Genomic DNA, 25812 nt, shown 5'->3' with positions numbered 1-25812 from the left:
TTCTGTATATGATGGTGGCACAGTGGAGAAACAGGGGCTCGAGGTTGCAGCTGCTCATCCCGTGCCCCCCCTCCTGTCCCTCCCTGTGCTCCCCCAACTGCTTCAGTCACCTTTGCCCTGTGTTCCAGCTGCCGTGTGTTTTGAAAGGGCCATTTGCAGCTCCTCACAGCCTTCTGACACAGAGGGGAATGAGCAATGTGACAGGAGGCGGCAGTCACTGGTCGGAAGGGGCCACCAGCTAGATTCTTATCCACTTACTGCTTTATTCCATTTTTAGTCTGGCTGTTACTGTTACAGAGGGTGGATATTTGCACTCTAGTCATGTTCAGATGATCACAAAGCAAGACAGTGTCATGCTCTCTAAATAAAAACTCTCTTTATTTGGTCTAAAAAAAATCATTAGTGGTGTGCATGAAACAAAAAGATGAACTTTTGACAAAACACCAGTAAGCTAAATGTTTATACTAAAGTAGCAGGTGAGTGTGCCACATAAAAAAACTATTTACCATTCAGCACTCACATTCGCACACACATCATCCATGCAGGAGCAGCAATGTGGATAAGAATAGGAGCAGTGGCCCTGTGTTTCCCTGGCAAACGTAGGCGTCCAGTAGAGGAGGGGTGTGTGTTCACAGGGCAAGACAAAGCAGCGGTTGTGCCTGGGGACCGTGGCCTCAGAGAGAGAGGCTCGGCACGGTGAAGGTTCTCACACACAGAAAAAGATAGAGAAACAGAGAGAGAGAGAGGGAGAGAGAATAAGAGTGGGGGAGCAGGGAGAGAGAGAAAACACTTCCTGGAGGTTCTTTCTTCCTCTCTGCAATCATCAATGGCATTCTCCCCCTAACCCACTCCTCTCTCAGACAAACAAAAGACCCTGCATTCCAGTGTAGCCTGACCAGCCAACCAGCCAGCCATCCAGCCACAGTTGAACCACATCACTCTCCCCACTGGACCAAGTCTCACCATAGGGGTGGGCTTGAGTGTGTGTTGTCTGAGGATGCTTGTAATGCATCCTTATGCATCAAAAATGCATTTTATACACTTTTCCACAAAAAATTAGCTGAACATATTCAGTGCTGTTTAGGATCTTCAAAAGAATTGGAAATAAAATGTGAGTTTGAACAATGTTTGGCTGCACAGCATGAGGTTATAATGACTGACGGTCAGTGGGTTTAATCTTCAACAAGATGGGTTGATTTATCACAACAGCTGTTATAAAGGTTAAATAAAATGAGCATCCCTTTATATTCGTTCTTGGTTTGTGATTTGTTTTTGTATTTTACACTCTTTACACACATATACTGTATACTGTATTCATACATCGTTGCACACTCGATTTATGCTAGATTTAAACTGTTGGACTTTATAATATAACACTACTTTGCACATTTTAATAATTTTTTTATAAAGTATTTAACGGTCCCATATTATACACATTTTCAGGTTCATACTGTATTTTGGGTTTCTACTAGAACATGTTTACAAAAAACCCTAGCCTGCTCTCATTGGTCAGCGTTTTTGGGTCTTCCGCATCTGTACTCTCTGCGTCTCTGTAGCATCATTGCAGCCGGGGAATGACTGTAATGGCACTGTAGCAGCACTTTCTACCTATATATAGTATAGTTGTGACATCACAACAACAGAAGTCCTGACAGCTTGTTTAAAGGCACCGTTTCTGAATATGGGCTGCATTTTCTCATGGACTAAGCATTGTTTTGACACTTTTTACAGTATTTTTAAAGCATCTTGACCTGCTTTATAATAAAAAAAAAGACATGTAAATCAGACTTTTTACAATATGTGACCTTTAAAAAATTCTGTCCTAACCGACCAACTGGACCTCGTCAGTTATCTGAATTAAGGGTCTAAAAGGATAGAAGATGGCATATGTTGTACAGATTGTAAAGATGTTGGGCTTTATAAATGAAACTGACTTTTCTTTTATGTATGGCAAATTTAAAGAAAGGCAAGCTGGGAAATTCATTATACAATGCAACAAACTCTCTATGAATTACATATTTGAATATTTGGCACTGTAGGCAAAGCTGCATAGCAGGTGGTAATACATCTTATAAAATAATGTGACAGTTGTAGCAACATTACACTGCTGTAGCCAGGAAATGCTGTATTGGTCAGACCCCCCACCACTTCACCCTATTATGGCCCTCCTGCCCTTCTGTGTCTAATTGTTGCTGCTGCATGTATTCTCCTTCAACAGCCCAATAAGTTCTGTTCTGTTTGTTATAATCTGTACAGATACTGCAAGCAGACAAGAAAAGAAATCAGATGAGTCTTTAACAGGAAAAACATTATTAACTCACTTTGACTCTTTGATTTTGCTACTTTTGCTTTGAACCTGCCAAACAACAGGCTAGGCATTCCCATTACCAGACCAGAGACAGTCGAGGAGGAGGAGGAGAATGAGGAGGTAGAGGAGGTGGAGGAGGAGGAGGAGGGCACCACTGAATAACAGCAGCAGAAAGTATGGTATACCCTCACTCAGCTCTGTTTGTATGACAGGGACAGCTTGGCAAGACTGACACATAGTAGCAGTGAGGAACACATTACAGTGTAAATGACAACAAGGGGAAATGACAACAGAGGAGGCTGAGAGACAGAGGGCAGAAGCCAATAAGTTTTTCATCACGGAGAGAAAGTTGGCAGCTGTCCCTGCTTTCCTGTTCTTGTAACATTATTTATCGGTTATTGCGCAACCTTTCAAAAGCATTGTCTTGCTTTTTTATATCACAGACATTTGTAGTTCACTGCAAGTGTACCAAAGCTGATAAAAGAGATGTGCTTATAGATACAAAGATATTTAATGTGTCTTTAAAGAATGTAAACCGTCAAAGGATCACAAAACTGTATATAGAGCAAGGTTAAAGGAATATTACAGACATCGTGTGGATTGAGAGAGGTTAGCAAAACATTTAATGTGAATTTAAAATATATATTAGACCAAGTCATATGAGGGCCATATTTGATACAGAGGATCCCTGACTTCTTTTGAGTCTGACTGAGCTGGCCTGTCTGTACCTGTACCAAACTGATTTTACTCTTACCTCTCTGGTAAGTTTTTTTTGACTGTTTATCTAAATATTATGTGGTATAACAAGCAGGGTTATAATCTGATATAACCTCACAGATAAATCTTAAGGTTTATGCTGCATCTCCTGTTGACACAACTGATGCCATTTTAAAATATTAAGCCAGAGAGTATAGTATTAACCCTGGAAATAATACTTTGACAAAACCATGATAATTCAAGGTCCACTTGCTATCTTATTTTGAAGCTTTCACACAGTTTTCATAAGTGGTTGGAGCATTTATCATGGAGATGGATCTGTAAATATGCAAGCTCAGTAGTTTTTATACCATTCACTGATGATGACCATGTGATGCAGTAGAAAGCTCCAGAAAAAACATGTTCACATCTCAACCAGGATAAAACTGATGTGCTGAGGTTCCAAAAAAGAAATAATGGTTGTAAAAGTGCATTCAGTAGGATTTACCTCTGGCCACAAAGAAATCTAAAGGTTATGTTCGAATCTGAACTTCACTTCATGGCTGATGTTCCTTTTATTGCAAATGTCAATGGCCTTTTCCACCTGACAGCACTTCAAAGTGAAAGAATGTCTTCTTCTTTTTTAACATGACTACTGTAATTTTATCCAATCAGGTGTCTCCAAAAGTAGGCCACAAATCAATACCAGAAGCCTGCTGCTTGAGTGCTGACAAACAACTAGACTAGTAGCATCATATCCATGCTACACTACTAACCTGTTAGTTTTTCAAAGTAATTTCAAAATAATTTTACTAGAGTATACAGAGCTACGTGTCTGAAACACTTCAGCACCAAAGCCAGGCCTCTTTATTTAAATCTGAGTTAGAAGTCCTTTTTAGCCTAGTGTTTGTCAGGAGTATTTCACTTTTTACTTTATCCTTACTCGTTTACTTTGAGTTATAATTTTTGTTGATTTTGTGGTGGTAAGCCACACAAATAACGCTTTGAAGGCAGATAGTACAAAAATGACATTAGGCAGTCTGTACAGTGGCATTGACCAAACTATAGCCACTGTATACACACTTCCCTTAATATATATATATATATATATATATATATATATATATATATATATATATATATATATATATATGTGTGTGTGTGTGTGTGTATTTATTTTTTTTACATTTTGTGAATTCCCCTTTCTACACTGTTTCATGGTGGACTTTTTGTATTAGTTTGTGTATTTAAATGTAGAGTATTTGTCTTTCAGTTCAATTTTGCTCTTGGAGTATTTTTACATCATTACTTGGACATGATTAAATTACATTTACATGATTACATTACTATCAATAAGATTTTGTTATAATAAAATGTTAAGGGGTATTACACAACTGTCTACAGCCTCAAACAGAAAGTATTGGAAATTAATTTAGCTAATAACTTAAAGCCAAAATGCCCAAAGTTTACTGGTTCCAGCTCTTCAAATGTGAATATTTGCTGGTTTTCTTGGTCTTCTATGCCTAGGATAGTAAAGTGAATATTTTGGGATTTTATAATAATTTATAATATAAATAACCTATGCCAACTTGGGGCCTGGGAAATGATGATGAGCATTTTTCCATTTAACATTTTCTGACATTTTATAGACCAAAAAAATAATTTGCAGATTAATCGATAATTAACTACAGCTCATTGTAGGCTACAGCAGGTAGTACAAACATTAAATCACTAATGAACAGCTGTAACAAAAAAAGTCAGTCTTGTAGCATTATCAAATGCTGAATGTTTCAGGAAGGAAAAAACAGATACCCCCATTGTACTGAGGAACCCTTACAGGGACCTCTGTAGGGCCCAGCACCCTATTTTGGAAACCACCGGCACAGATAAAACAACGCAGAGTTCAGCAAGGCCACGCAGCCCCAAATAAGCTCCTATAGAAACACGGCAGGGTTTTTTTCAATGAGACGGCTGACAGCCTACCGCTCCTCCTGTGAGTGGGACTCTTAAAATGGTCGGCTTTAGGACCCGGGAGAGCAGGCTGCCACAGAGGCATTGCAGACAGCGCGTTTGGGAGGTGTAGTGGAAGAAAGGCAAAGAAACGGAGTAAATGAGAGCACTTTTGTCCAGATTGTTGAAGGACTTATCAACTTAATATACCGCCGAAACAGCTCACTATAATGAGACGGACACATTGTTGAATTCCTGCCCAGGTAAATGTCCGCGTTTCCTTCGCATGTTTAACTACAAGAGGTCGACAGCTAGACAGGGTAGGTCCCCATTGTACTTACATGGGATGCGGTTATTCTCACCCAAGCTGCCCTGCTAGGCCCCATATCCTTTCTATCGCTAAAAGCAAACCTGAAATGAGCTACTTTCCTGACTTCACTTCGCCGTAGAAGTTATTTAGTCGTAAAGTCAAGGGCTTATAAACGCCCTGTAGTAAATAATGCGTTATTTTTTTTCTACAAACAACAGCCAGTGTTCTTCAGTTAACCATTCATTTTTTGACAATGACCACTTTTGAGACACAATCCTCAGGCCAAAATATCTGCAGTCATGAGTCTTTAAACGGTTCACCTCTACGAGAAAGTTGTTTTCGCCTGTACTTAATGACCCAGGAGGCAAATGAAAACAAATGAGCTCAACAGGAGAGCAGCTCATTCATTGTTATTAACTACCACTGCGTTTGTTTACGTGTTTGAGTGAGGACTTTATGGCCAGGCAATAATTGTACAGTCGTTAGCTTTGCTAGCTCGTCAATGTTGCTGTTCTGTTGTAACTGTGTTGCATTCACTTTCAGTGATCCAAAGTACTACATTTTTATTGTGATTAGATGCCACCTTTTTAGAGGTTTTAAAACTGGGACCCAAGGACTTTTTTTAGGTCCACAGTTTGCACACCAGGGGAGTCATGAAGGAAAGGTATAATAGAGTTATATTCTTATTTTTCCTTCCCTGTAATCCGTACAATTGCAAACTGTTTTTGAGTAGCTGTTTTGGTGACATGTTTTACTGTCCTCACTGTTATCAACCCACCTACAATGATAAGTTGCATGTATTTACTAAATCATTGTTAACTACAGTAATTTTGTCAAGAAGGTTTATTTTTGAAGAGTCTTTGATGTGAAGCATACTGATGTGGAAGTCAAAAATGAAAAGGTTTGTCAGCACATGTTCAATGGACATGCAAGATGCAAAGCTTAAATGTCTCACTTTACTGATGTTACTGTCTGTTTGCTTCCCAGAAGTTACTTGTATAGTCTGGAAAGAGAACATTGTCCCCAGGCATGTTGTACCCATAACGCTTTTAGTGTCAAAATGTTTTTACTAGTCATAAGACTACATCTGTCCAGTGTGTGTACGCAGGGGGACTTGGCATGTGACTGGAGAAGACGCAACAAGCTGGCGTAATGATGCAGCCAGTGACTACTTGGCTCTCCCTGTTCTATTTAGAAAATACCAGTCACCTCCCACCCAATCCCCTCGCAGCCCCGTTGACGCAAAAGGGCCACCAGTTGCATGCAGAATCTGAGGAATGTTTGAAATTTTGCCCCTGTACACAGGCAAACTTATTGTGCCTGTCACCCTGTCTGCACCGCAGGAGTTTAGATGTACTGTATTATCATCAAGAAGGGTACGCTTCTATTGATGGTAGCCCACTGTCTGCATCACATGACAGTACTCTTCTCAGGCTGGAGTGCTCTCAGTTTCGTGACACAGACAAACTTACTTTTTGCTTCATTCATCCCATCAGTTACTCACATCAACAGCCAGGTCCTTTGATTTGCAACGGACCAAATGTTTCATTCTGCGTGTTATCGACAATTGTTTTTAAGGTCCGAATGAGTATGATTGGTATATATTTTAATACATCCAGCTGCGTGATCTATCTATAATTTAGTTCATGTCTTGTCTTGAATGGAAATGAATACATTTTCAACATGAGTCATAAAAGAAGTTGCTGTTCATGTCATCGCAGGATTAAAGCAGCGAGTCTACTTGGATTTCAAGATTACAGTAGCTGTGGTTTGGTTCTCCGCTACACCTACCCATAATATTCTTATCATTAGTGATGTGTTTTCAGGGAACTTGAAAGAGGAACTTGGCACTGTGTAGTAGATCACACTACTACTGGTTCCATTGTGGCATTTGAACACAAACAAATTTTGCTTTCACGGTTTTCCAGCACCAGGTGAGCGTATTCAATGTTCCTATTCTGTTGTTTAATTTTAAATATTTGAGCGTGATGTTCTATCTTTGAGGAATGTAAAACCAGCTGCTGACTCTCTTGTTTACCCAACCGGCAGCAGAAAATAGAGCAAAAACAGACTTGTATCTATCTATCTGTGATGAAGGAAGTAGTGTGGTGATGTCTGCCTGATTTTCTGCTTCCTGCCATAAACACATGGGACGGTCCTCTGTGGCCCAGTGACAGGCTCAGTGTGTGGCATCTTTGCAGCATAAACTGATTTGCATTGAATGGGATGGCCCCTGGTGCCAGAGCCAGAAAGATGAATGATTGAAAGCCGCCCTGACAGCAGGGCAGGCAGGCACGCAGGCGGTGGCCCACAGGCCTGAGGACCATGTGACCCACTGTCAGGGTACTGGGTTCATTCAGTGGCTGCTGGCTGCAGCGCTGGCAGCAGCCCAGCTTTTCCACACAGGCCGCAGTAGCAACAGGTCGCTCCCATTAAAACAGCAGCGCTCTGTTGTGGCTCCAGAGCCGGTCTTGTGCATGTGTTGCTCTTTTGGTTGTGGTGTGTGCGCTCAAGTTTGTTTGTGTGATGTATCCCAATGTGTAATGTGTGTGTGTGTGTGCGCCTGTGTCACAGAGTACACACTAAGATGCCAGAGAGATCCAACAGTTTGTGTGATCCCTAGTTTGAATAGCACTCAGTGTGCTTTTTCAAATCCCTCTCCAAGATCCTCCCAACATTGACTGTGTGACACAAGCACCACAACCCCAGTGCAATAAACAAAAACACTGAGCAAAAATAAACTGTGCTTTCACAAACTCACTTTTGCTCATTGATGGAAGCGAGCAGAATGGCAGTAAAAGGCGTGTTGATTGCACATGCACCGAGAGATGTATTTGAGCCTGGGGCTCTACTGATATGACTCAAAGTCTGTCAATAGTCACATCCACTTCCTGTTGTTGTCCCCACCAGTAAGCTGGATGAGGCCACTCAAACAGAGCAGTCTTTTGATGGCCTTACTCTGACGGAGCAGCAGCAGACAAATTGATTTCAGTTGATGGTCAGAGATTGCCTGGTGTAATATGTGACATTTGTGTGAACAAGCATGGCAATTGATCATTCTTTTGCTTCTGCCCTGCATTCAAAGCCGCCTTTATAAAATGAAAACGTACTGTATGAATCAAAAGGTCAAGTGTTTTGGTTGTGATAGCCGGCAGTTTTTTAGTATGTGCCATTGATGAATTACGGATAATTCTGTGATGAAATTCAGCCTCATTTGGTTTATCTTATGTCTATCCTGTCTTGTGTCATACATGGTAAGATTCTTGTTTAGCTTGATCTTTTACTCATATTTAGGTTTTTTTGCTGCACTTATACATTCTTCTACGGACCCTTTCACATATTTTAGTATGTGACAGCAGGCTATTTTTCATGCCTGTTTTTATGTGTAAATAGGTGCCCGTGTTGTTAACATTAGCCTGGCAGTTTGCCTTGCCAGGAACTAGTAACATTTCCCTAATGCTTCCACCACAGGTCAGGTGTGAATAAAAACGGCATCACTCACAGATGCAGTGCAGCTTCACCTCACAACATATTTAGTTTGTTAACAGAACAACCTCAACTCGAGGCCCATTTGGTAGCTGGTCTGGAGCTTTTGATCATATCGCATGATCATCAGTCTTCATCATGTGATATGATATGTGAATCTCAACTGTATTGTTTTTAAACAAACAAATCTGGTTGGATAATGCCACACACAAAGGGCTTTTCTGATTTTTGAGGGCACAGTCACTGCAAGATAGCAAATCTATAATGGATTTCACATTTAATTATTTCATAAGCACAAGGAAATTAAATAAATCTGGATTACTTTAGATCTTAAGTAGTAGGAGATAGGGGTGAGGGAAAAAATCGATACAGCATAGTATCGTGATATTTTTCGTGGCAATACTGTATCGATACACAGACGCCAAGTATCGATCTTTTATTATATATGTGTTGGTCAGTCTGTCTGCTTGACAATCCCATGTTGCAGCAATAAAACTGAAGTGAGATGAACAAACAGAGAAATGTATCTTTTTAGATACAACAGATGTTGACAAAAGTCTCCTTTCGGGACATCATTTGAAATTGGGAAAAATCTGAAGTTGGAAAAAAGCAAATACATTGCAATATATCGCAGAATATTGCAATATCTTTAAAATCGCAATAATATCGTATCGTGACATAAGTATCGGGATGATATCGTATCGTGAGGCCTCTGGTGATTCCCAACCCCTAGTAGGAGATGTGAAAACATGTTGTGATGTCCATTGGTTTACTGCTCTTTTCTCTCAACCCCACCCTCTACCTTGTCCCCCCCCCCCTCACCCACCCCCCCTCTACTCCTCAATAGCTACAGACACAGAAATGGGACATAGTAAGGAAAGTTAATTGTGGGACTGGGTCTAGTGGCTGTAATTCTGCAACAAGGCTGAATTTTGGGAAAGAGACTTCAGATACAGTATTAGGGGACCACTGAGGTCTATATAAAAGCATCCAAAGAGCACCATGTCATGGGACCTTTTAAGTCCATCATCCAATTCAGTTTTAGCCGAAAAGCAAATCTACAAGTGGGATAATAATCACTGCCACACCCTCACGATTTCATATCCTACAGTATGCTTAGCACAAACAAAAACATAATACTCATCAAACTGCTTAATGAGGGCCCTTACATTTTGAACTCTGTTGCTACCTGTTATAGGATAAAAACCCAGCAAAATGGATGAAGTTACAAAAATCATCATGGGCACATATGATTAAATGGGACACAAACACATACTTTTGGCTAAATCATCAGGATAAAAAGCCCATGCAACTGCAAAATAAGTCTTAAAATCCTTTATTTAGGCAGCCTGTGTGAGAATTATTTTAGGAATGGTTGTGTGTGTGAACAGCATGGAATTTTCCAATAGGGGGAGACTTCATTGTGAATGCCAAAAACCACGGCCTTACACAGATCTATGAACCTTGCGATGTTGTAGTGTGAAAGGGACTATGTTGGTTTTAGCATTTCCTCCACTAACTGGGCCATATAACACTAGAAGCCTCTCGATTCCACTGCCTCTCCTCTACTATGTTGACCTGAGGGTTAATATTAGAGATGTTCCGATACCGATACCAGTATCGGTATCTGCTCGGATACTGCCTAAAACGCTGGTATCTGTATCGGGAAGTACTGGAGTTTATGCACCGATCCGATACCACATAATAAAGCCCTAAAGAAAATCTATGTTAAAGTAGTTTATTTATGTTCTTTTTCCGTTATAACTGACTGTCAAACTTCATAATAAAAGAAAGTTCTGTGGCATTCATTGTTTGTGTTTGTTCATGTTTCACAAAGAGTTTAACCTGAGCCAGACCGACAACAAAGATAGAAATATTATCCCATCCATACAGGGATAGTAGTATACAGTTGTTAAAACTTAATGACACACTGGTATCGGACCGGTACTCGGTATTGGCCGATACGCAAGTTCAGAATCGTTATCGGGAAGCAAAAAATGGTATTGGGCCATCTCTAGTTAATATTAAGATAAGTGGAAAAAAAATCTTTCACACTAATATGGGGCTAATTTTTACTTTTCTTTAACTAATAGGTAACCACCATTGAGAAGGAGGCTGTAAACCCCAGGACCTTGTCTCCAGGCTCCTGCACAGAGCTAAGAGAAGGAAACTCCGGAAACAAAGCTGTCTCTCTCCCTGTGGGAAACCTGGATCCTCCATCCTGCCCACCAACATGACCAATGTGGTAATTGTCAAGGAGGGGTGGCTGCATAAAAGAGGTAAATGTACAGATAAAGTTTGACCTATAAAGTTGTATATATTATCAGTTGTAAAAAGGTTTTATGTTTGATTGTTTCAAATGTAACTGCACTTGAACCTTTGCTGTGCTGAAAACCAAAGTGAAATAAGATCCTCTCTGTATGCACCTCATTATTTATGTGCTATTGTTTCTTTTGTGTATTTTTTACAATTCATTTAAGATGTTGTATAGTTATCACCTCATGTACTAGAAACCCCAACTGTGCAAACTATCTGGTTAACCAAGCTGGCAAAGAACACAAACCATGCAAATATGTTAGTTATGCAAATATTTCAAAATCCCCTGATAAATGGAAATGCATTTAAACTGCAAAACAAGTTGTGCGTTTCATGGAATACATGCATATGGCAGTTTTCATATACTCAAACTATTTTGTGTTTGAGGGCATAAATGGTGTACACTAAAATTATATTTTTACTCCAATGGTTCAAATATTTCACAAATCCGCATTACCTTCATTCCTGAAGTACTTGGATTAGCAAGAGTTTACTGTAGTACACTATTGACAGATTTGTTTTCTTAATACTGCAAGAAGGGCTGAACTGAATGACATATGTGCAAGGTGATTGATTACCGGTTAACTGTATTTAAACAGGCTGTACGCCAGATCTAATGTAAAGAACCATCTAGTTGCAGAGTCCTTAGTGGGCCCCATTTAGCTGCTCTGACAGTGCTGTGTGGCGTGGCATGGCTCTGTGTCGGGCGCGAGTCCTGTTGTTTGGACGAAGAGGCATTCCTCACATACCTGCTGGCTTTGAGCAGCTTTATATGTGCATACTAACTCTGCCTTCAAAATGTGGCTGCCTCACGGAGCCCACTCCACCACCACCAGGGGCAAAATAGGATAAGGAACTTCTCCAAAACCACTGAAGGCTCCCAGGCCTAGTGTCAAGGAACCAGTCTTTTACTGGAACAGGGGAATCCAAGACTCTGACTCAGGGGATAAGGTGATTGGAGCAGGTCACTAGGAGAGTTCCTGGGACTCTTGGGGGGAAACCGTGTGCCGCTGTGGTGTGTTAGCCCACGCTCCCCCTCCTCAAGGCTTGGGCTAAGAGCATAACAGACTGCTGTTTTAGGAAAGGGTCAGCCTGGTTTGGCTCAGTTGGTCTCAGGCAGACACATCCTGGTCCTTCCAGTGAGTGAAAGGATAAAATGTTGGGTGCTAATAGTGCTTAATTTGCAGAAGCTCTGTTGAGTATAGCAAAGTTAGGGAGTAGTTGACAAAGAATATAGTTTTATCTTAGCCACAATCTTGAATTGATTTCCTACAGCTCTTCATCGAAATCTATAAAGCAAAACTCTTGTAATTGATTAGCTTTCTAATACATGTCGGAGGCTGTAGTGGCAAACTGTGTTCTCGTGTCTCTTTTTAGGGGAAAAAACAACAACAGGAACGTCCTTTCTTGAGAAGGGAACGTGTAAAATTACATTAGTTAGTCATGACAGTCAAAGGTTTGGGCTTCAGTGTCATTTATTCTGTAAATTTGTAAACTCAGTTATTTCCTGGTGTTTGTTCCTTTCTCTGTATATCATTTGTGCCACAAAACGGCCCAGGTCAATTTTTCCACACCTACAGCAGTGCTGATAAGAATGGACTATTCTGATTGAGAGCCAGTGTAAAACATAACTTTAGAAGTAGTCAAATAGCGACTGGTAGAAAAATGGTCAGGTCGACACACACACACACACACACACACACACACACACACACAGTTGTAGCAGTGACACCCTGATAGTTGTTACACACATACTAAACAAACAACCCTTCAGGAATAGTGAGTTGGCATGCTGTCGCAGCCCAGCAGCTGTGCCCTGTGAAATGTCACCCAGAGCCTCTGTGTTTTGATTGGAGGGCGTCCACCTGCCTCCTTGACAGGAAGGCTTTTAGTGTCGCGTCACTGTCATGCAGTCTTTGCCCCAGAGCCACTGCACAGAAGGTGAACCTGCAGTAGCCCTGTCTTGCTGTCCATCACCTTCAGCCAGGCAACCCCCACTCAACCACTATCATCCCATGTTGCACCTTGAGTGGAGCTTTTTTGTGTGGTGGCGCCACCCAAGTGACTCACATCTCCATGTGGGCGTAATAATAAATGGCTTATACCGCTTCCAAGTGTGTTCAGCATGCTCATTACTCCCATGTGTGCACTCAAAACACCAATTTAATGTTCTACAAAAGATAGCCCTCCATATTTCTATCAACATTTTGTGTGGGTTCCATGGACATGGCCTAGTAACAAACGACATTCGTATTGGACATAACAAAAGCAGGTACAGTTAAAGTGTGGCCTTTTCCTCCAGTAATGCCCAATTAATGGTGCTACATAATGAATGGATTTCATGGTGGGCCAGTCACATGCACAGAGCACAGCAGCTCTGGCACTTCAGCTGAACACATCAATGTCACTGACTCTCGCTCCTTGATTCCTGTCTGATTAGTCATGTTCAGCGTGCACGTGTAAACTATTTGGAGGCTCCTGAATGAAAGTAGAGCAAGCATTGTGCCTTAGTAGCCTGTAAACCCACCAGTAGAGTTAATCTGTCATTATAGCTGCAAATTCTCAGCCTTGGAGTGCTCTGTACATTTGTTCCAGACAGGCTGCACTCAGTGGAATGATCTCATTCTGAAGGGCACACCTTCATACTTTCTCCTTAAGCCTTGTGCTGCAGTAATGTGTCTGGATTGTCGACCCTGCCTGGGATGTGTTGGTGTGTGACTGTTATCTTGGTTGTCTGTTTTAGAAGGACACTTTTGGAATGCAAGACAAAGCAGCCAAGTAGGACGGGAGTAGTGCGTACGTACGTCTGGACATGGCTATGCAAATGTTTGAGTGAATGGACAGTGTGATTTATTCAGAAGTTACGTTGCCAGCAGGACATTACCCAGTGCCCTTATACACAGGCCACATCGCAAGTATAGGCTTGCACTGTAACTTTGTTGTTACTATCATAACCAGTTGTTATGCGTCGTCCCCAAATGGTACTTCCCTTTTAGATCTTTCACAGAGTGCACCCACACACTTTGAATGTGCCTACGGCCTCTAGTGGCCACAGAGACCGAGCAGCATGTTATTTCTTATTGCAAGTGTGGGTTTTTTTTTCCAAAGTTTCCATCAAAGCCAGAGCATCATCAGACATCAAAGAGGCAGATTGTGGGTTCCCTAGTTTCCAGGGAAGTGCTGCGGCCAAGAACCCAGTGAAGCTCAACAGAACAGCGCTCGCTTGTCCTCCCCTCTTCATGGCCCTTGTTTGTTTGACTCATTTGCTCCCTGACAAGTATAAAGAGCTGGCCCCTTCGTTAGGCTAACGAAGGCCGCAACAACTGTTGGATTTGGGTAGCGCTCTCAGCTGGGAGAGAGAGAGAGATTTGTGATGTTCCCAGAACATTGCTCAGTGACCTAGGCGGCCTCAGGAGGAGTGGATGGATGTGTGTGACATGCCACAGAGACCCTCTCGCAGTTTGGTTTGGAGCTCATGATTGGCTCCTTTGCTAGTCGTGCGGCTGAAGGACACCCATGAGCTGCTCCCCCAAGCGAGACCTTGTTGGTGGTCCAGGAAAGTGCATGAGACACAAAGTGGGAAATGGGGGGGAGAGAGGAGAAAAGCATGCATGGGTTTTGTGAAACACCAGACACAGTAGTCCGTGTAGATGAAACATTTTTTTTCATCTTTTGAATATCTGTGCCTTGTGCATCTGGTGAACAGGCGTCCAGTAATTCAGCCAACATTTTCTCACATTTGTTTTAGTTTTCCCTCTGTATTAGTGATCTCAGCAAGGGAATGTGGTGTTTCCTGCACAGTTAAATGCCCTTCAAAGAAGCAGTCCCACCTGATTAAGAATGTCTCCTGATGCTGCAATGCTGACTGTCTCAGGACTTTGACTGGCTGCCAGCTCTGCTGCTGGGTTCGCCCAGGCTCCTACACATCCCCTCATTATGGCTGTCATGGGCCACACACTGCTGCAGCAGCACACACACAAACCCACACATACGTACTGCAGAACTAGAGCAAAACCTCATCTAATTTGCAAATATCTTCACCTATATTGTGAGGCTTTTACACATAAACAAGTCTCGAGTGACGAGTGCACATATAATTATAATTCTTTTAAATTGGTCACAAAATGTTTATCTTGTGGATAAGGAAGTTACTTTAATCGGAAACAAAGTTATGCAGTGCTTTACTACTTAATTGTTGTAATTGTCGCATTATGTATATAGTTATAAAGTTATATGCATAATTAAACCTATTGTGTATCTCCATGTTAAGTACAAATTAAAGAGACTTTTGTCTGCTGCACATTTTTTAACTGATAGATGAGCACTAAACCTTAAATAACTAACAAATAATATAACTTATGAGACATGTTAAAGATTTAATAGTTTTTCTTCAAAATTAGGAGCTGAAAGGTCAGCGCCTTACATATTCCATACAATATTTATTATAGCCAGTGAACAATCTGAAAGGGCAATGTGTGTGGAAAACAAACCATAGAAGCTAAGTGAGAGATACAGTAAAAGGGATTTTTGTAGAGGGAAAACTGAGTAAACTGGGAGATATAATTCTGTGATGATGGGTCATTTAGTGGTTTGACTGAAACTAATAGATGTAGCATGTTTTACTCTTCATAAACTTCTTGTGATTAACTAACAGTAACAACAGATGACTCCAACTTTGGTGATTAAATACGCCGACACTACCTAGTTGATCATCAGCAGTAGCAGTGCCAGGCAGATTTGGGAATGGACCCCCTGTAGGCAGCGTCCAGCAGCAGAGGGTGTCGCACCAGGAAGCCAGCGCTCTGGCCGGGTGTCTGGCCGTCAGCGCGGACCCCCTGCTCTGGGTAATGGGAAGCAGTCTTCCTGCTAAATGTGGTGGAGAGAAGTAAATTACTGGGGTGCAGCTGTCTGCAGACAGGCTGGCTGGCATGGTGGGGGGACCAGGAGGCTGAGGGAGGTGGCACCTCCACCGCTCGCCTCCTCTCACGGCAAGCCTGCTGCGTGCTTACTTTGCTGTGCAGAGTCCGCCTGCTCGCCACAACTGTGGTGCTCGGCAGCACACTCCATCTCGGTTACTCTCTTCCCCTTTTTGTCTTTGTTGTTTCCACGCTTTCCTCTCAACTGTCCTTCCCCTTGTTCTCTTCCTTTCTTACTCCCACCTTCTTCCTCTTCTCCTTGTCTCTTTTAACGCCCCTCTTTTCTCTCTGCCTCTGTCTGCCCCCAATAGCTCACCCCCTCTTGGTCCTCCCCCACTTCCAGCGCACACTGCTCACCCACAGCCCCACCATCCTGTTGCTAGGATAATGACCCTGCTGACAACTCAGACCCATGGCGGAAGCGGCTATGGACCAGCGAAAAGCTCCCAGTCTCCGACATCAATCACATAACTGGCACCTCTCTCCAGTTTTAGGGAGGGCAGGGGAGACCAAGAAATAAAGGGGATGCTCAGCTGTCTGCAGACTAAGAGTTGACTGTATGCTCAGATATGTCCACATATCCTCCACATCAGCTTTATTGTGCTACTCAGAACATATTTCACAAGTTATTCAGATGCCATACAGAAAGGTCTGTCATACTTTGAGAAGGAAGTTGGTCTTCACAATTTTCCTCAGCTGGAGACTGAGCCTAGACTGAACCTATTTCCAGGAAAAATGGATCCTCTGGATTAACTCCTTAGTTGTTTGGGGGTGTTTGATCTTACGCTGGTCATTGAGAGTTCATTGGCACTAATTTGCTCTAAATAATGTGTGTTTATTTGTTTGCCATGCAGTAACCCAGTTAACTAATCCATGGACTGCTTGTTTACCCAGGGAGAGGGGGCAAATCTCAGCCCCAGTGTGGCAGGGGGGAACTTCCCACAGTGTCTCTATGGTAATCAGCAGGTGTCACTCACCATGGAGAAGAAGTGAGGGCTTTCTTATGAGCGTGAGAAAGAGAGGCTGCCTCCATTGCTCCCCCCCCCACCCTGTGCTTTTTTCCCTGTTGGGTTAGCAGCGGCAACCACAGTGACAGAGAGAGAGGGATAAGGGGACGAGATAGAGAGGGCTACATTGGAGGCCAGGGTAGCCCTTCCCTGCAACCTGTTGATGCTGTTGCCAAAGCCCTGGCAATGCAGTCCCCCATCCAGCTGCATGGGAGAGAGAGGGGCCAACAAAAGAGGTTTTGAGAGGAGGGGGATGTCAGGAAGACATAAAGAGAAGGGGGGGGGAGTAGGAGCCCAAACTCCTGGACACTTTAGGATGCCATGTGAGCCTTGTGCTACCTTATATGGTCACAGCGAAAGGGGCAAATGGTTATATCCGTGTCCTGGCAGCACAAGAAGCCCAGTCCAGATCACTGCGGCTCAGAGCAGTGTATGGTGTGGGGTGGAGTTTGTGGTTGCCGGGGCTCAGCGGTGACCCCTGCATCAGGGAGCCCCCTCTCCTCTGGAGCGGGCGGCCCATGGCTCATTGAGATGCAGGGCACAGGGTGGCAGGCCGCAGCTGCAACCTACAGGCAGAACCCGGCAGAAAAGGGCTGAAGGGATGCGGGGGGGCAGAGGAAAAACCAACAAAAGGCGCAGCCCACTCCCCCCTCCTCCCTCGCTTTGGAGTTCTAATTCCCTAATCCTCAACCTCCGCCTACCCCCGTTCTCATCCGATTCTCACCACTCAAACACATGCACAGTTCATGCAGTTACCACTGGCTCCCTTCCTCCCATCCCCAAGCCATGAATGGCCAGACGGGGACAAAACCCAACAGCAGCCCCCTCAGGAAGTCCAACCACTGGGTATAGGCACTGAGAGGTGCATTTTGTCTGACTCTCTCTTGGTTCCTCTCACTGTGTGTGTGTGCTTACACTCAACCACATTAGGTGTGTGTGTGTGTGTGTGTGTGTGTGTGTGTGTGTGTGTGTGTGTGTGTGTGTGTGTGTGTGTGTGTGTGTGTGTGTGTGTGTGTGTGTGTGTGTGTGTGTGTGTGTGTGTGTGTGTGTGTGTGTGTGTGTGTGTGTGTGTGTGTGTGTGTGTGTGTGTGTGTGTGTGTGTGTGTGTGTGTGTGTGTGTGTGTGTGTGTGTGTGTGTGTGTGTGTTTTCTAGTGCCAGATGACTAAGGTGGGCCTCTGTCATTGCGTTTACATGCACAGTAGGGCTATGGTCTTACCCCAGTTAAGTGAATAAGCAGGTTATGCCAGTTCTCACTGTATACATGAGCGGGGAAGAATGACAGGAGTTTGTGTTGTTGCTGTTGTTTTTGCCGTTGTTGCTTCCAACTGCGCCATTCTACTTCCGGAGTCAAAAACCACTACAGTGGAGTGGGGAGGGGCAGTTATAACCTACGGAGCATGCGCAGACGCGTAACCCAATCTTACCCCGGTTAATGTGTACACATGTACAAATACCCCCGTTACCAAATGATTTATCTACGTCTGTTAACCGGGGTATGAGAACTCAGATTTTAGCTGGAGTGAGGTGTTTACATGGCGTTTGAGAAACCGGGGTAATGCCTTAACCCGAATATAATCCGTTTTCAAACATGTTAATGCACGGTTTGAATTATTGTTCTTGAAATGTTATTAAAATCCTACAAAGTAGATAGAACAGGGGAGAGAAAGGGATGACGTGCAACAGAGCTGTTAGTTTGGACACATTGTTAAGACACTGGCCTCTCCTTTTTGGGGGCAGCACGATGAATGCTGCATGATGTCTCTTATTAAAAGCCAACAATCCACTGCAGCTGGGACCTCAACATTCCTGTCGTTGTCACGTAGAGACGGACGGTACAGGATGCTCCTCGGAAACAGCCACTAACCTCTGTCACTCTCTCTCCCCCTTCTGTCTAAAACTTTCCTCTTTTTCTTTTTATTTATTAACCCCTCAATGAGCCTGCCTGGCCAGCCCTTACAGTTCAGGCCTCATAAGCCAAGTTGTCTTGCAAATGGCTTCCGAGCCGAAAGAAAACCAAAGTACATTTTCAATCACTGTGGGTCTGTTTTTCGTGCAAGTCCTTGAGCAATCAGTTTAAACCTTTTTAGATTTGTAAAGTTGTACACAGCAACTGGAATACAATGGTTTTTGACTTTGATTCACTTTTCAGATATGTTTAAGAGCTGTCCGTGCGTGTGTGTGCAGCAGGCTGGAGCTGTCCACACACAGGGCCATGCAGCAGTTGGCAAATAAAGATGAATTCTGTTGTGTTTGGCAGCGGTTCTCCGTTCATTATTTTCCACTTTGCCCAGCGCGCATCCCAGACCTCAGCAGCTGCTTGTCATGTAAAGACACTCTATCAGGCCCTGACAGCTCCTCCCATGCACACAGTATGCATGGCTCATACACACTTCACTTGAGCTCACACCCCCACTCACAGTCCTACATATGTGGGGAACATATGTAGTGATCTGTCTCACTACCACTCCGCTCAGTACAACTCTTTGCACACTGCGTAGCTTTCTCATCCCCTCTAGTTCCCTCATCTCTCATCTGGTGTCAACTCTTTCCCCTAATTTAGTTGAGTTCAGCCCCATGTCTGCTATCACACTTGAAAATCTTTGATTCTGGGATGCAGATCGTTCATGGATTCCTCATAGAAAAGTGTGTCTGTTTGTCTCGGTAGTTACAGTAGGACCTGACATTTGAGGGTTTTAACTTATCTATGTTTTGGTCGGTCTGTCTGTTGGCCAGTTTCCTGTTTTGGAGAACATGTTGACTTCAAAAGGGTTTAGTTTACATCAGTGATGAAGAACCGACTTAAAAGCAAAAGGCTCTTCTGTGTTTTTAAGCGGCCCATTGTCTTTTGTCAGCAGTCTGCACTGGGTTTCTCACTGTACACAGGATGTATTTGGGGTCTACTCTGCAAAGCATTAAAGTCAAGTCATAAAATATTAAAAGCAGGGCTAATATTTAGTTAGTGAATAGAGTGTTTCCTTGATTAATTTTCTGGTCTGTATTACAGGTATAATATGCTGTTTCCACACTTACTCTCATAACGGCTGTCAGTTTCACTTTCTCGTCCTGTCTGTGCTTAAGAAAGGCCACAGTGTGGAAAGTAGAACTGAATAAAAGTAGAAGGGGAAATGGGTGTAAATAGGAAGCTGACAAGGGTCATCTTTGTTGTTTATGCTCTGAGCGCAGACTGTTTGCGGGTGGGGGTTGCGCTGCAGAGTGGTGGAGACACACACACACAGACAACCGGATATAGCTGCTTCCACTGTTCGTGTCATGTGACGAGGTTTGTGGTCACAGACGAGGAAGTTGTAGTGTCCTCCTGTCTAGAAAGAGCATATATTACTAGTTAAGGATGTCCGTTGCAGATGTGAAGTTGCTTAATTTATTGGTGCCCCATCTCTGTGACAGTCTTTATCAAAGATGTCAGTTTAGAAATATATGACAAAAAGCTTCACACAAACAATTCTGTTTTCTGTTTTTTACTTCTACCTGTGAAAAGTGTGATTTAAGTTTTTACACTTTTTCATTAATCGCAGAAAGGGTTTAGACTCAGGTGTCGCATTCCTTCATGAGCTTGTTTACCTCTTTGTGTGTTTTCTGTGGCTACTAGTGACCATGTAGACTTGTCATGATGTCCTTTATATCGCAGTTACATAATTCGGGATGGGAGAAAAATGTGCTCTGCTTTATTGCATTTCTTTAAACCAATCAAAATCCTCATGGGCAGCGCTAACCGCTGCACGGAGCCCCATGCTGCTGGAAAATAGCCTCTGGAAAGAACTTGTTTTGGTGGAACATGTGTACGTTCAAAAGTTGTTTTTAGTCGTGCAACAGAAAACTCAGATTGGACAGATGGTCTAGCTAGCTGTCTCGATTTACCCTGCAGACATCTGAGGAGCAGTTTAGAATTCCAACACACCAACACAAAGGAAGCTTTAGGTAACGAAAATCCGGTCGAAAAAAAAGACATATGGTGGAATTTCCAGCGTCAACGGGGAAATCCCGGAAGTGGAAGGTCATGGATATAGACTAGGGGCTCGTTATGCTGTCTCTACATTGTGCACTTACTGTCCTCACTGTGGGATGACATGGACTATAGCTGGGGGATATGGGTCAGCCAAAACCTGACCACAGAATGAGGCACCAGCTGGGGCCCAGCTGAGGAAAACGAGGGTTGGTACGGCTCAGGAGACTTTCTGGCCGCTGTGCGAAAGATTTAGGCAACTTACGTTTGGATTGAACAGGCTCTTGGGGTAACTTGCAGCTGATACTTGTATGGCTACATGTACTCCTAAATGGCACCTCTTCTGTGCTTTGATTATTTAGATTTTATGCTGAGGTATGGAAGTCTAGTTCTCTTGAAGGCCTGTGATAAATAATGCTATGCATGTGGATTCTCTGGAGACCAGCGTGAAAGTGTGGCTGACTGATGTGGAAGTTGATTGGTGAGGCTTGTAGTTTAACACAAATGACTCATCACGGTAATTGGGTTATATTGAAACAGTCATGAGGGAAATCCACCAAACGGATCCCTGCCGTTGTGTATTTTAATTAGGCCAGCTAGTACAAGTGGCTTTGTTGGAAGGTGGCAAGAATGGCAATCTAAAGTCGAGCTAATGTCTAGATGAGCTACGTTTGGTGTGAAAACACTTACACTGCAGAAAAAGAGATGAAAAATCTCCTGTGCCATGATGAAAAATGTAATAACATATTGGACATCTGCTGTGGATTGAAGTAGAGATGGTCCGATACCATTTTTTGCTTCCCGATACCGATTCCGATACCTGAACTTATCGTAACTTGGCGTATCGGCCAATACCGAGTACCGATCCGATACCAGTGGGTCATATATTTTATTATGTTTTAACAACTGTATACTACTATCCCTGTATGGATGTGATATGATTTCTATCTTTGTTGTCTGTCTGGCTCAGGTTAAACTCTTTGTAAAACATGAACAAACACAAACAATGAATGTCGTAGAACTTTCTTTTATTCTCCAGTTTGACAGTCGGTTATAATGGAAAAAGAACCTAAATAAACTACTTTTAACGTAGATTTTCTTTAGGGCTTTATTACTTGGTATCGGATCGGTGCATAAACTCCAGTACTTCCCGATACCGTGACCAGCGTTTTAGGCAGTATCGATACTGGTATCGGTATCGGAACATCTCTAGATTGAAGACTAAAGTACAGTATATTGTGCTCTGGGGCAGATGTTTCCTCTACTGTGGTGATTGGGGCCACCACCACCACAGTTGCAGTAAATCAGGTGTTTTTACACTTAGATGTTTGCTCTGGGGTTGAGGGCTTGATGCTCTGCTGGTACGTGATGTACAGACAGCCGGCTTTACAAGGCTTCATCCTGCTGTTTGCGGTCAACTAGAATGACTGACTGTGCTTTTCTAAAGTGTCCTTTTCCTTTTTTCCTCACCTTTTTTATGTTGACAGAGAAAAGCCATATGGGAAATGTCCTATTAAAGTTTGCTGCTCATGTCATCACTTTCCTAAAATAAAGTTGAAAAAAAAAAAAGAAGCAGGAAGAGGAAGTTCATACTTTTGAGGTGTCAAAAGGGACAAATCTTGAAAAGTGACATTTAGCCAGTGTTGTAAATTCTTGTCCCCTCATATATTTTTTAAAGACGCACACTAAGCAGAGGAGACATTACTAGCAGCAGTTTGGTCTGTACTGTCTCAGACATGATCGGTTTCATTAGTCAAAAATGTTTGTTTGAAGGAGGGTAACAGAAGCTCATATTGACAGATCGCCTACCTCTCCCCTACAGACACACACATCCTCTCACACACACACACACACACACACACACACACACACACACACACACACACACACACACACACACACACACACACACACACACACACACACACACACGCACGCGCACACGCGCGCGCCACACTTCTGTGTTAGAGGAAATGGGGCAATTAAGGACAGCTTGCTACAGCTCTGCATGGGGTTAATATGCAGCTCCGTAATTAAAAATAAATTACACTTTTCCTGTATAAATATTCAAGTCCCTCTCCACTGTGTGCCACTGCCTTGTTATGGTATGAAGCTATTTTTTTCCCCCCGTCTGCACAACATCTGGCGAGACATTTCCTGAAGCATCACCGGAATAAATTGAGTTTTGTCTGCCTACGAGAAATTCATTTGTGTGATGATAGTGTGTCTAAGCGAATGGGATGCACACGCATGGCTTGAGGTTGAAGGGGTGAAAATTGGAATTGTGAAATTTTTTTTTATTTTTTTTTATTTATTTATTTGAAAATCAAATTGAGGCTTTGGCAGACATGATGCTGGTGTTACAAAATGATTGATAGGAAAGAGACCGAACAGTGGTCGCAGTTTATAAAACAATTACATAAAATGATAGATGCTATAAGTAAATGCAAAGGGAAACTCCACTGATTTCATGTCTTTTTACAGGTCTTAGGGAGTATTTGTAAAGCTTACACAGTTGTGTAAAGCCTTTTGTGACTCCAGATATAGCTGCACAAAATTGCCTCAATTGATGTAAACTGAGGCATCGTTGGTTGGGGCTGAAGGCTACAAGTTTGAAAATGTTGTCATTTTGTGTGTGTCAGTGGATCTTTGGCTGGTTACACACTGCCGGCGTGGCGTGAGCGTGGCGTTTCTGTTGCGTGTCAGCTGCGTGGATTTTTCTATGTCTTTACACACCAGGAACGTGGCTGATGCGGCGCTGCTGCTGCTAGCCTTGTCTGGACACATGTATGTTTCCCATTGATAAAATGAAATACGATGTTAAACATAAATATATACTGATTTGATTACAGCGAAGACAACATCGGCAGTATTGACGGCAAAATAGGCTACAGAATATTTCGTTCTGTATTGACAGGTGCAATATTACAAAATTGTTTAAAAAAAAAAAAATTACATTCATATATCTGACAGGCTCACGCAACGCTTCCAGTGTGTAACCGGCCTTACTAGGTCTGTTCAAGCAGTGTTGGAGTCCTAGCTGGAACAGGGTGCTTGCAAGCTTGTCTGGCAATTCAGGAGCTACCATATCCCATAGTGAGACATCAAAACGAATATTATGCAAAATAACTTAAGGTCATATTCCTAACCCCTGGTTCTTTGAGTAATATGAGTGAGATCTCCCACCAGACAACCCTTCTTGCGGGGCAGGTGAGAAGAGGTTGCTTATCTTGACTGACACTGTGCCATCTGCACATGCTACCGGTATTTATGGTAGGTGGCACTACCTGGTGGTGCAGACAGACATGTGTTCACCAGCCAATCAGGATTGGTGTAATGGGAGAAGTGCTTGTGAGGGTCACAGTGAGGCTTGCTCCCATAGTGAGACATCTCAATCATATTACTCAAAGAACCGGGGTTATGAATATAACCTTAAGTTTTGACAAGGAAGAAGATTGTGTGAAATAAAAAAGCCCATCTCTAGATCTGCTGCATTGATTTAGATAATAGTACTCTTTTAAAGTATAAAGTATACAGGATAAACAAAGTTATTATTTTTTTTGTTTTTACAGAGCGAAGAGCCTAAATTTTAGCTTGCCAGTTCACAGAAATAGTAGGAGGATAGAAAAGTCTTCGGAAAGTTTGAATGTTCCCTAAGAGTTTACATTGCAAGTGACTGCTGGAAAGGAGGCAGACGGGACAGGGGAAAGGGTCCCGACTCCTAAAGCTTGCCACCATTTGTCCTGCAGCTGACCTACACTAAAAGAAAGATTGTGACAAGGTGGTCATTTTAAGGTTCACTAGTGAACAGCATAGTAATTAGATTGCAGGAAAGGGGTTGCACCTCTGGGAATTAAAACTGAAAGAGAAAGAACACTGTTTTGTCAATAATCATGAAACTACAATGTAAACAAAATGGTTGTGCATTGGTCAGCATTCTGAGAATGTGAAAGCATGGGAACTTCCTCAATCAAGGTTTGTCAGTGAGCAGAAACCCTCTGAAAATATCTATTACTTTGTCACAAGTTTTTTTTTTTTATATATATCTTGTCTCATATAACTCAGCAGTCATTTTAATCTCTTTCTCATATCAGGGGAATACATCAAGACCTGGAGGCCTAGGTATTTTCTTCTGAAGAGTGATGGTACGTTCATTGGCTACAAAGAGCGACCGCAAGATGTTGACCAGCTGGAAACCCCCTTAAATAACTTCTCTGTCGCACGTGAGTATCTGCTTGAGAAAAAACCACTGCATTTTTCCCCCTGTTTCTTGGCAGCTTATTTTACCCTTTTTTGTTTGCTGCTTTCTTGTTTTTACTTGCGTTGTAACAAAATATGTTCACATACTTGTTTTGGTTTTACATGTATCTGGCTTATCCTCTTTGAAAATTAATTATTAACAGGGAAAAAAGCACGCCCAGGTGCCTGTGAGGTAAAGGTATGAAAGTGAATCCTCTAATCCTCTAATATTATAACCAAGTATCCCTTTATTGTATGTCACTGTAAATGATTGTGAATAGAGGCATTAGCAAATTTGCTCTAGTATGATCTCAACAGCTTCACTGCAAGTTTCTTTCAATGGGGGCACTGCTCCAGGGCAAAGCAACTCTCTCTGCCACTGAACATGCTTGCAAGATGTCTTGCTCCTGACATTAATACATCGGATGCCATTCTTTTTCTCTGTGTGTGTCTACGCCAAACTCCGTTTCAACACTGTGACAGAAAATAACAACAAGAAATGCCAAGAGCAGCCAGCTCACTCCATCTCAAATCAGAGAAAGTTGTTGCAGTGTTCAGATGACTGAATACAGCAATTAGACAAAATACTGTTTGTTTAACTAAATGTTTCCTCTCCGACACT

At 42.6% G+C, this 25812-nt stretch overlaps 1 protein-coding gene across 2 annotated transcripts in view; it reads left to right on the top strand.

Annotated features, from left to right (window-relative positions):
* The first annotated feature begins 4906 nt into the window (after positions 1-4906).
* akt1 (v-akt murine thymoma viral oncogene homolog 1) overlaps positions 4907-25812 on the top strand; it is a 32938-nt gene continuing 12032 nt past the window's right edge. Inside the window, exons 1-3 of one of the 2 annotated variants that reach the window (XM_028565422.1) lie at positions 4907-5217; positions 10844-11029; positions 25046-25174. In XM_028565422.1, the coding sequence (XP_028421223.1) occupies positions 10984-11029; positions 25046-25174 (175 nt within the window). In that variant the 5' untranslated portion in view covers positions 4907-5217; positions 10844-10983. Of the gene's footprint in view, positions 5275-10843; positions 11030-25045; positions 25175-25812 lie in introns of both variants that reach the window. The other variant, XM_028565423.1, reaches the window with a different exon arrangement.

Source organism: Perca flavescens, chromosome 20 (genome assembly GCF_004354835.1).
Source record: "Perca flavescens isolate YP-PL-M2 chromosome 20, PFLA_1.0, whole genome shotgun sequence".
In the NCBI taxonomy this organism is placed as follows: Eukaryota; Metazoa; Chordata; class Actinopteri; order Perciformes; family Percidae; genus Perca; species Perca flavescens.
The sequence above is the reverse complement of the archived record's forward strand: the minus strand, read 5'-3'. Positions and strand labels throughout refer to the sequence as shown.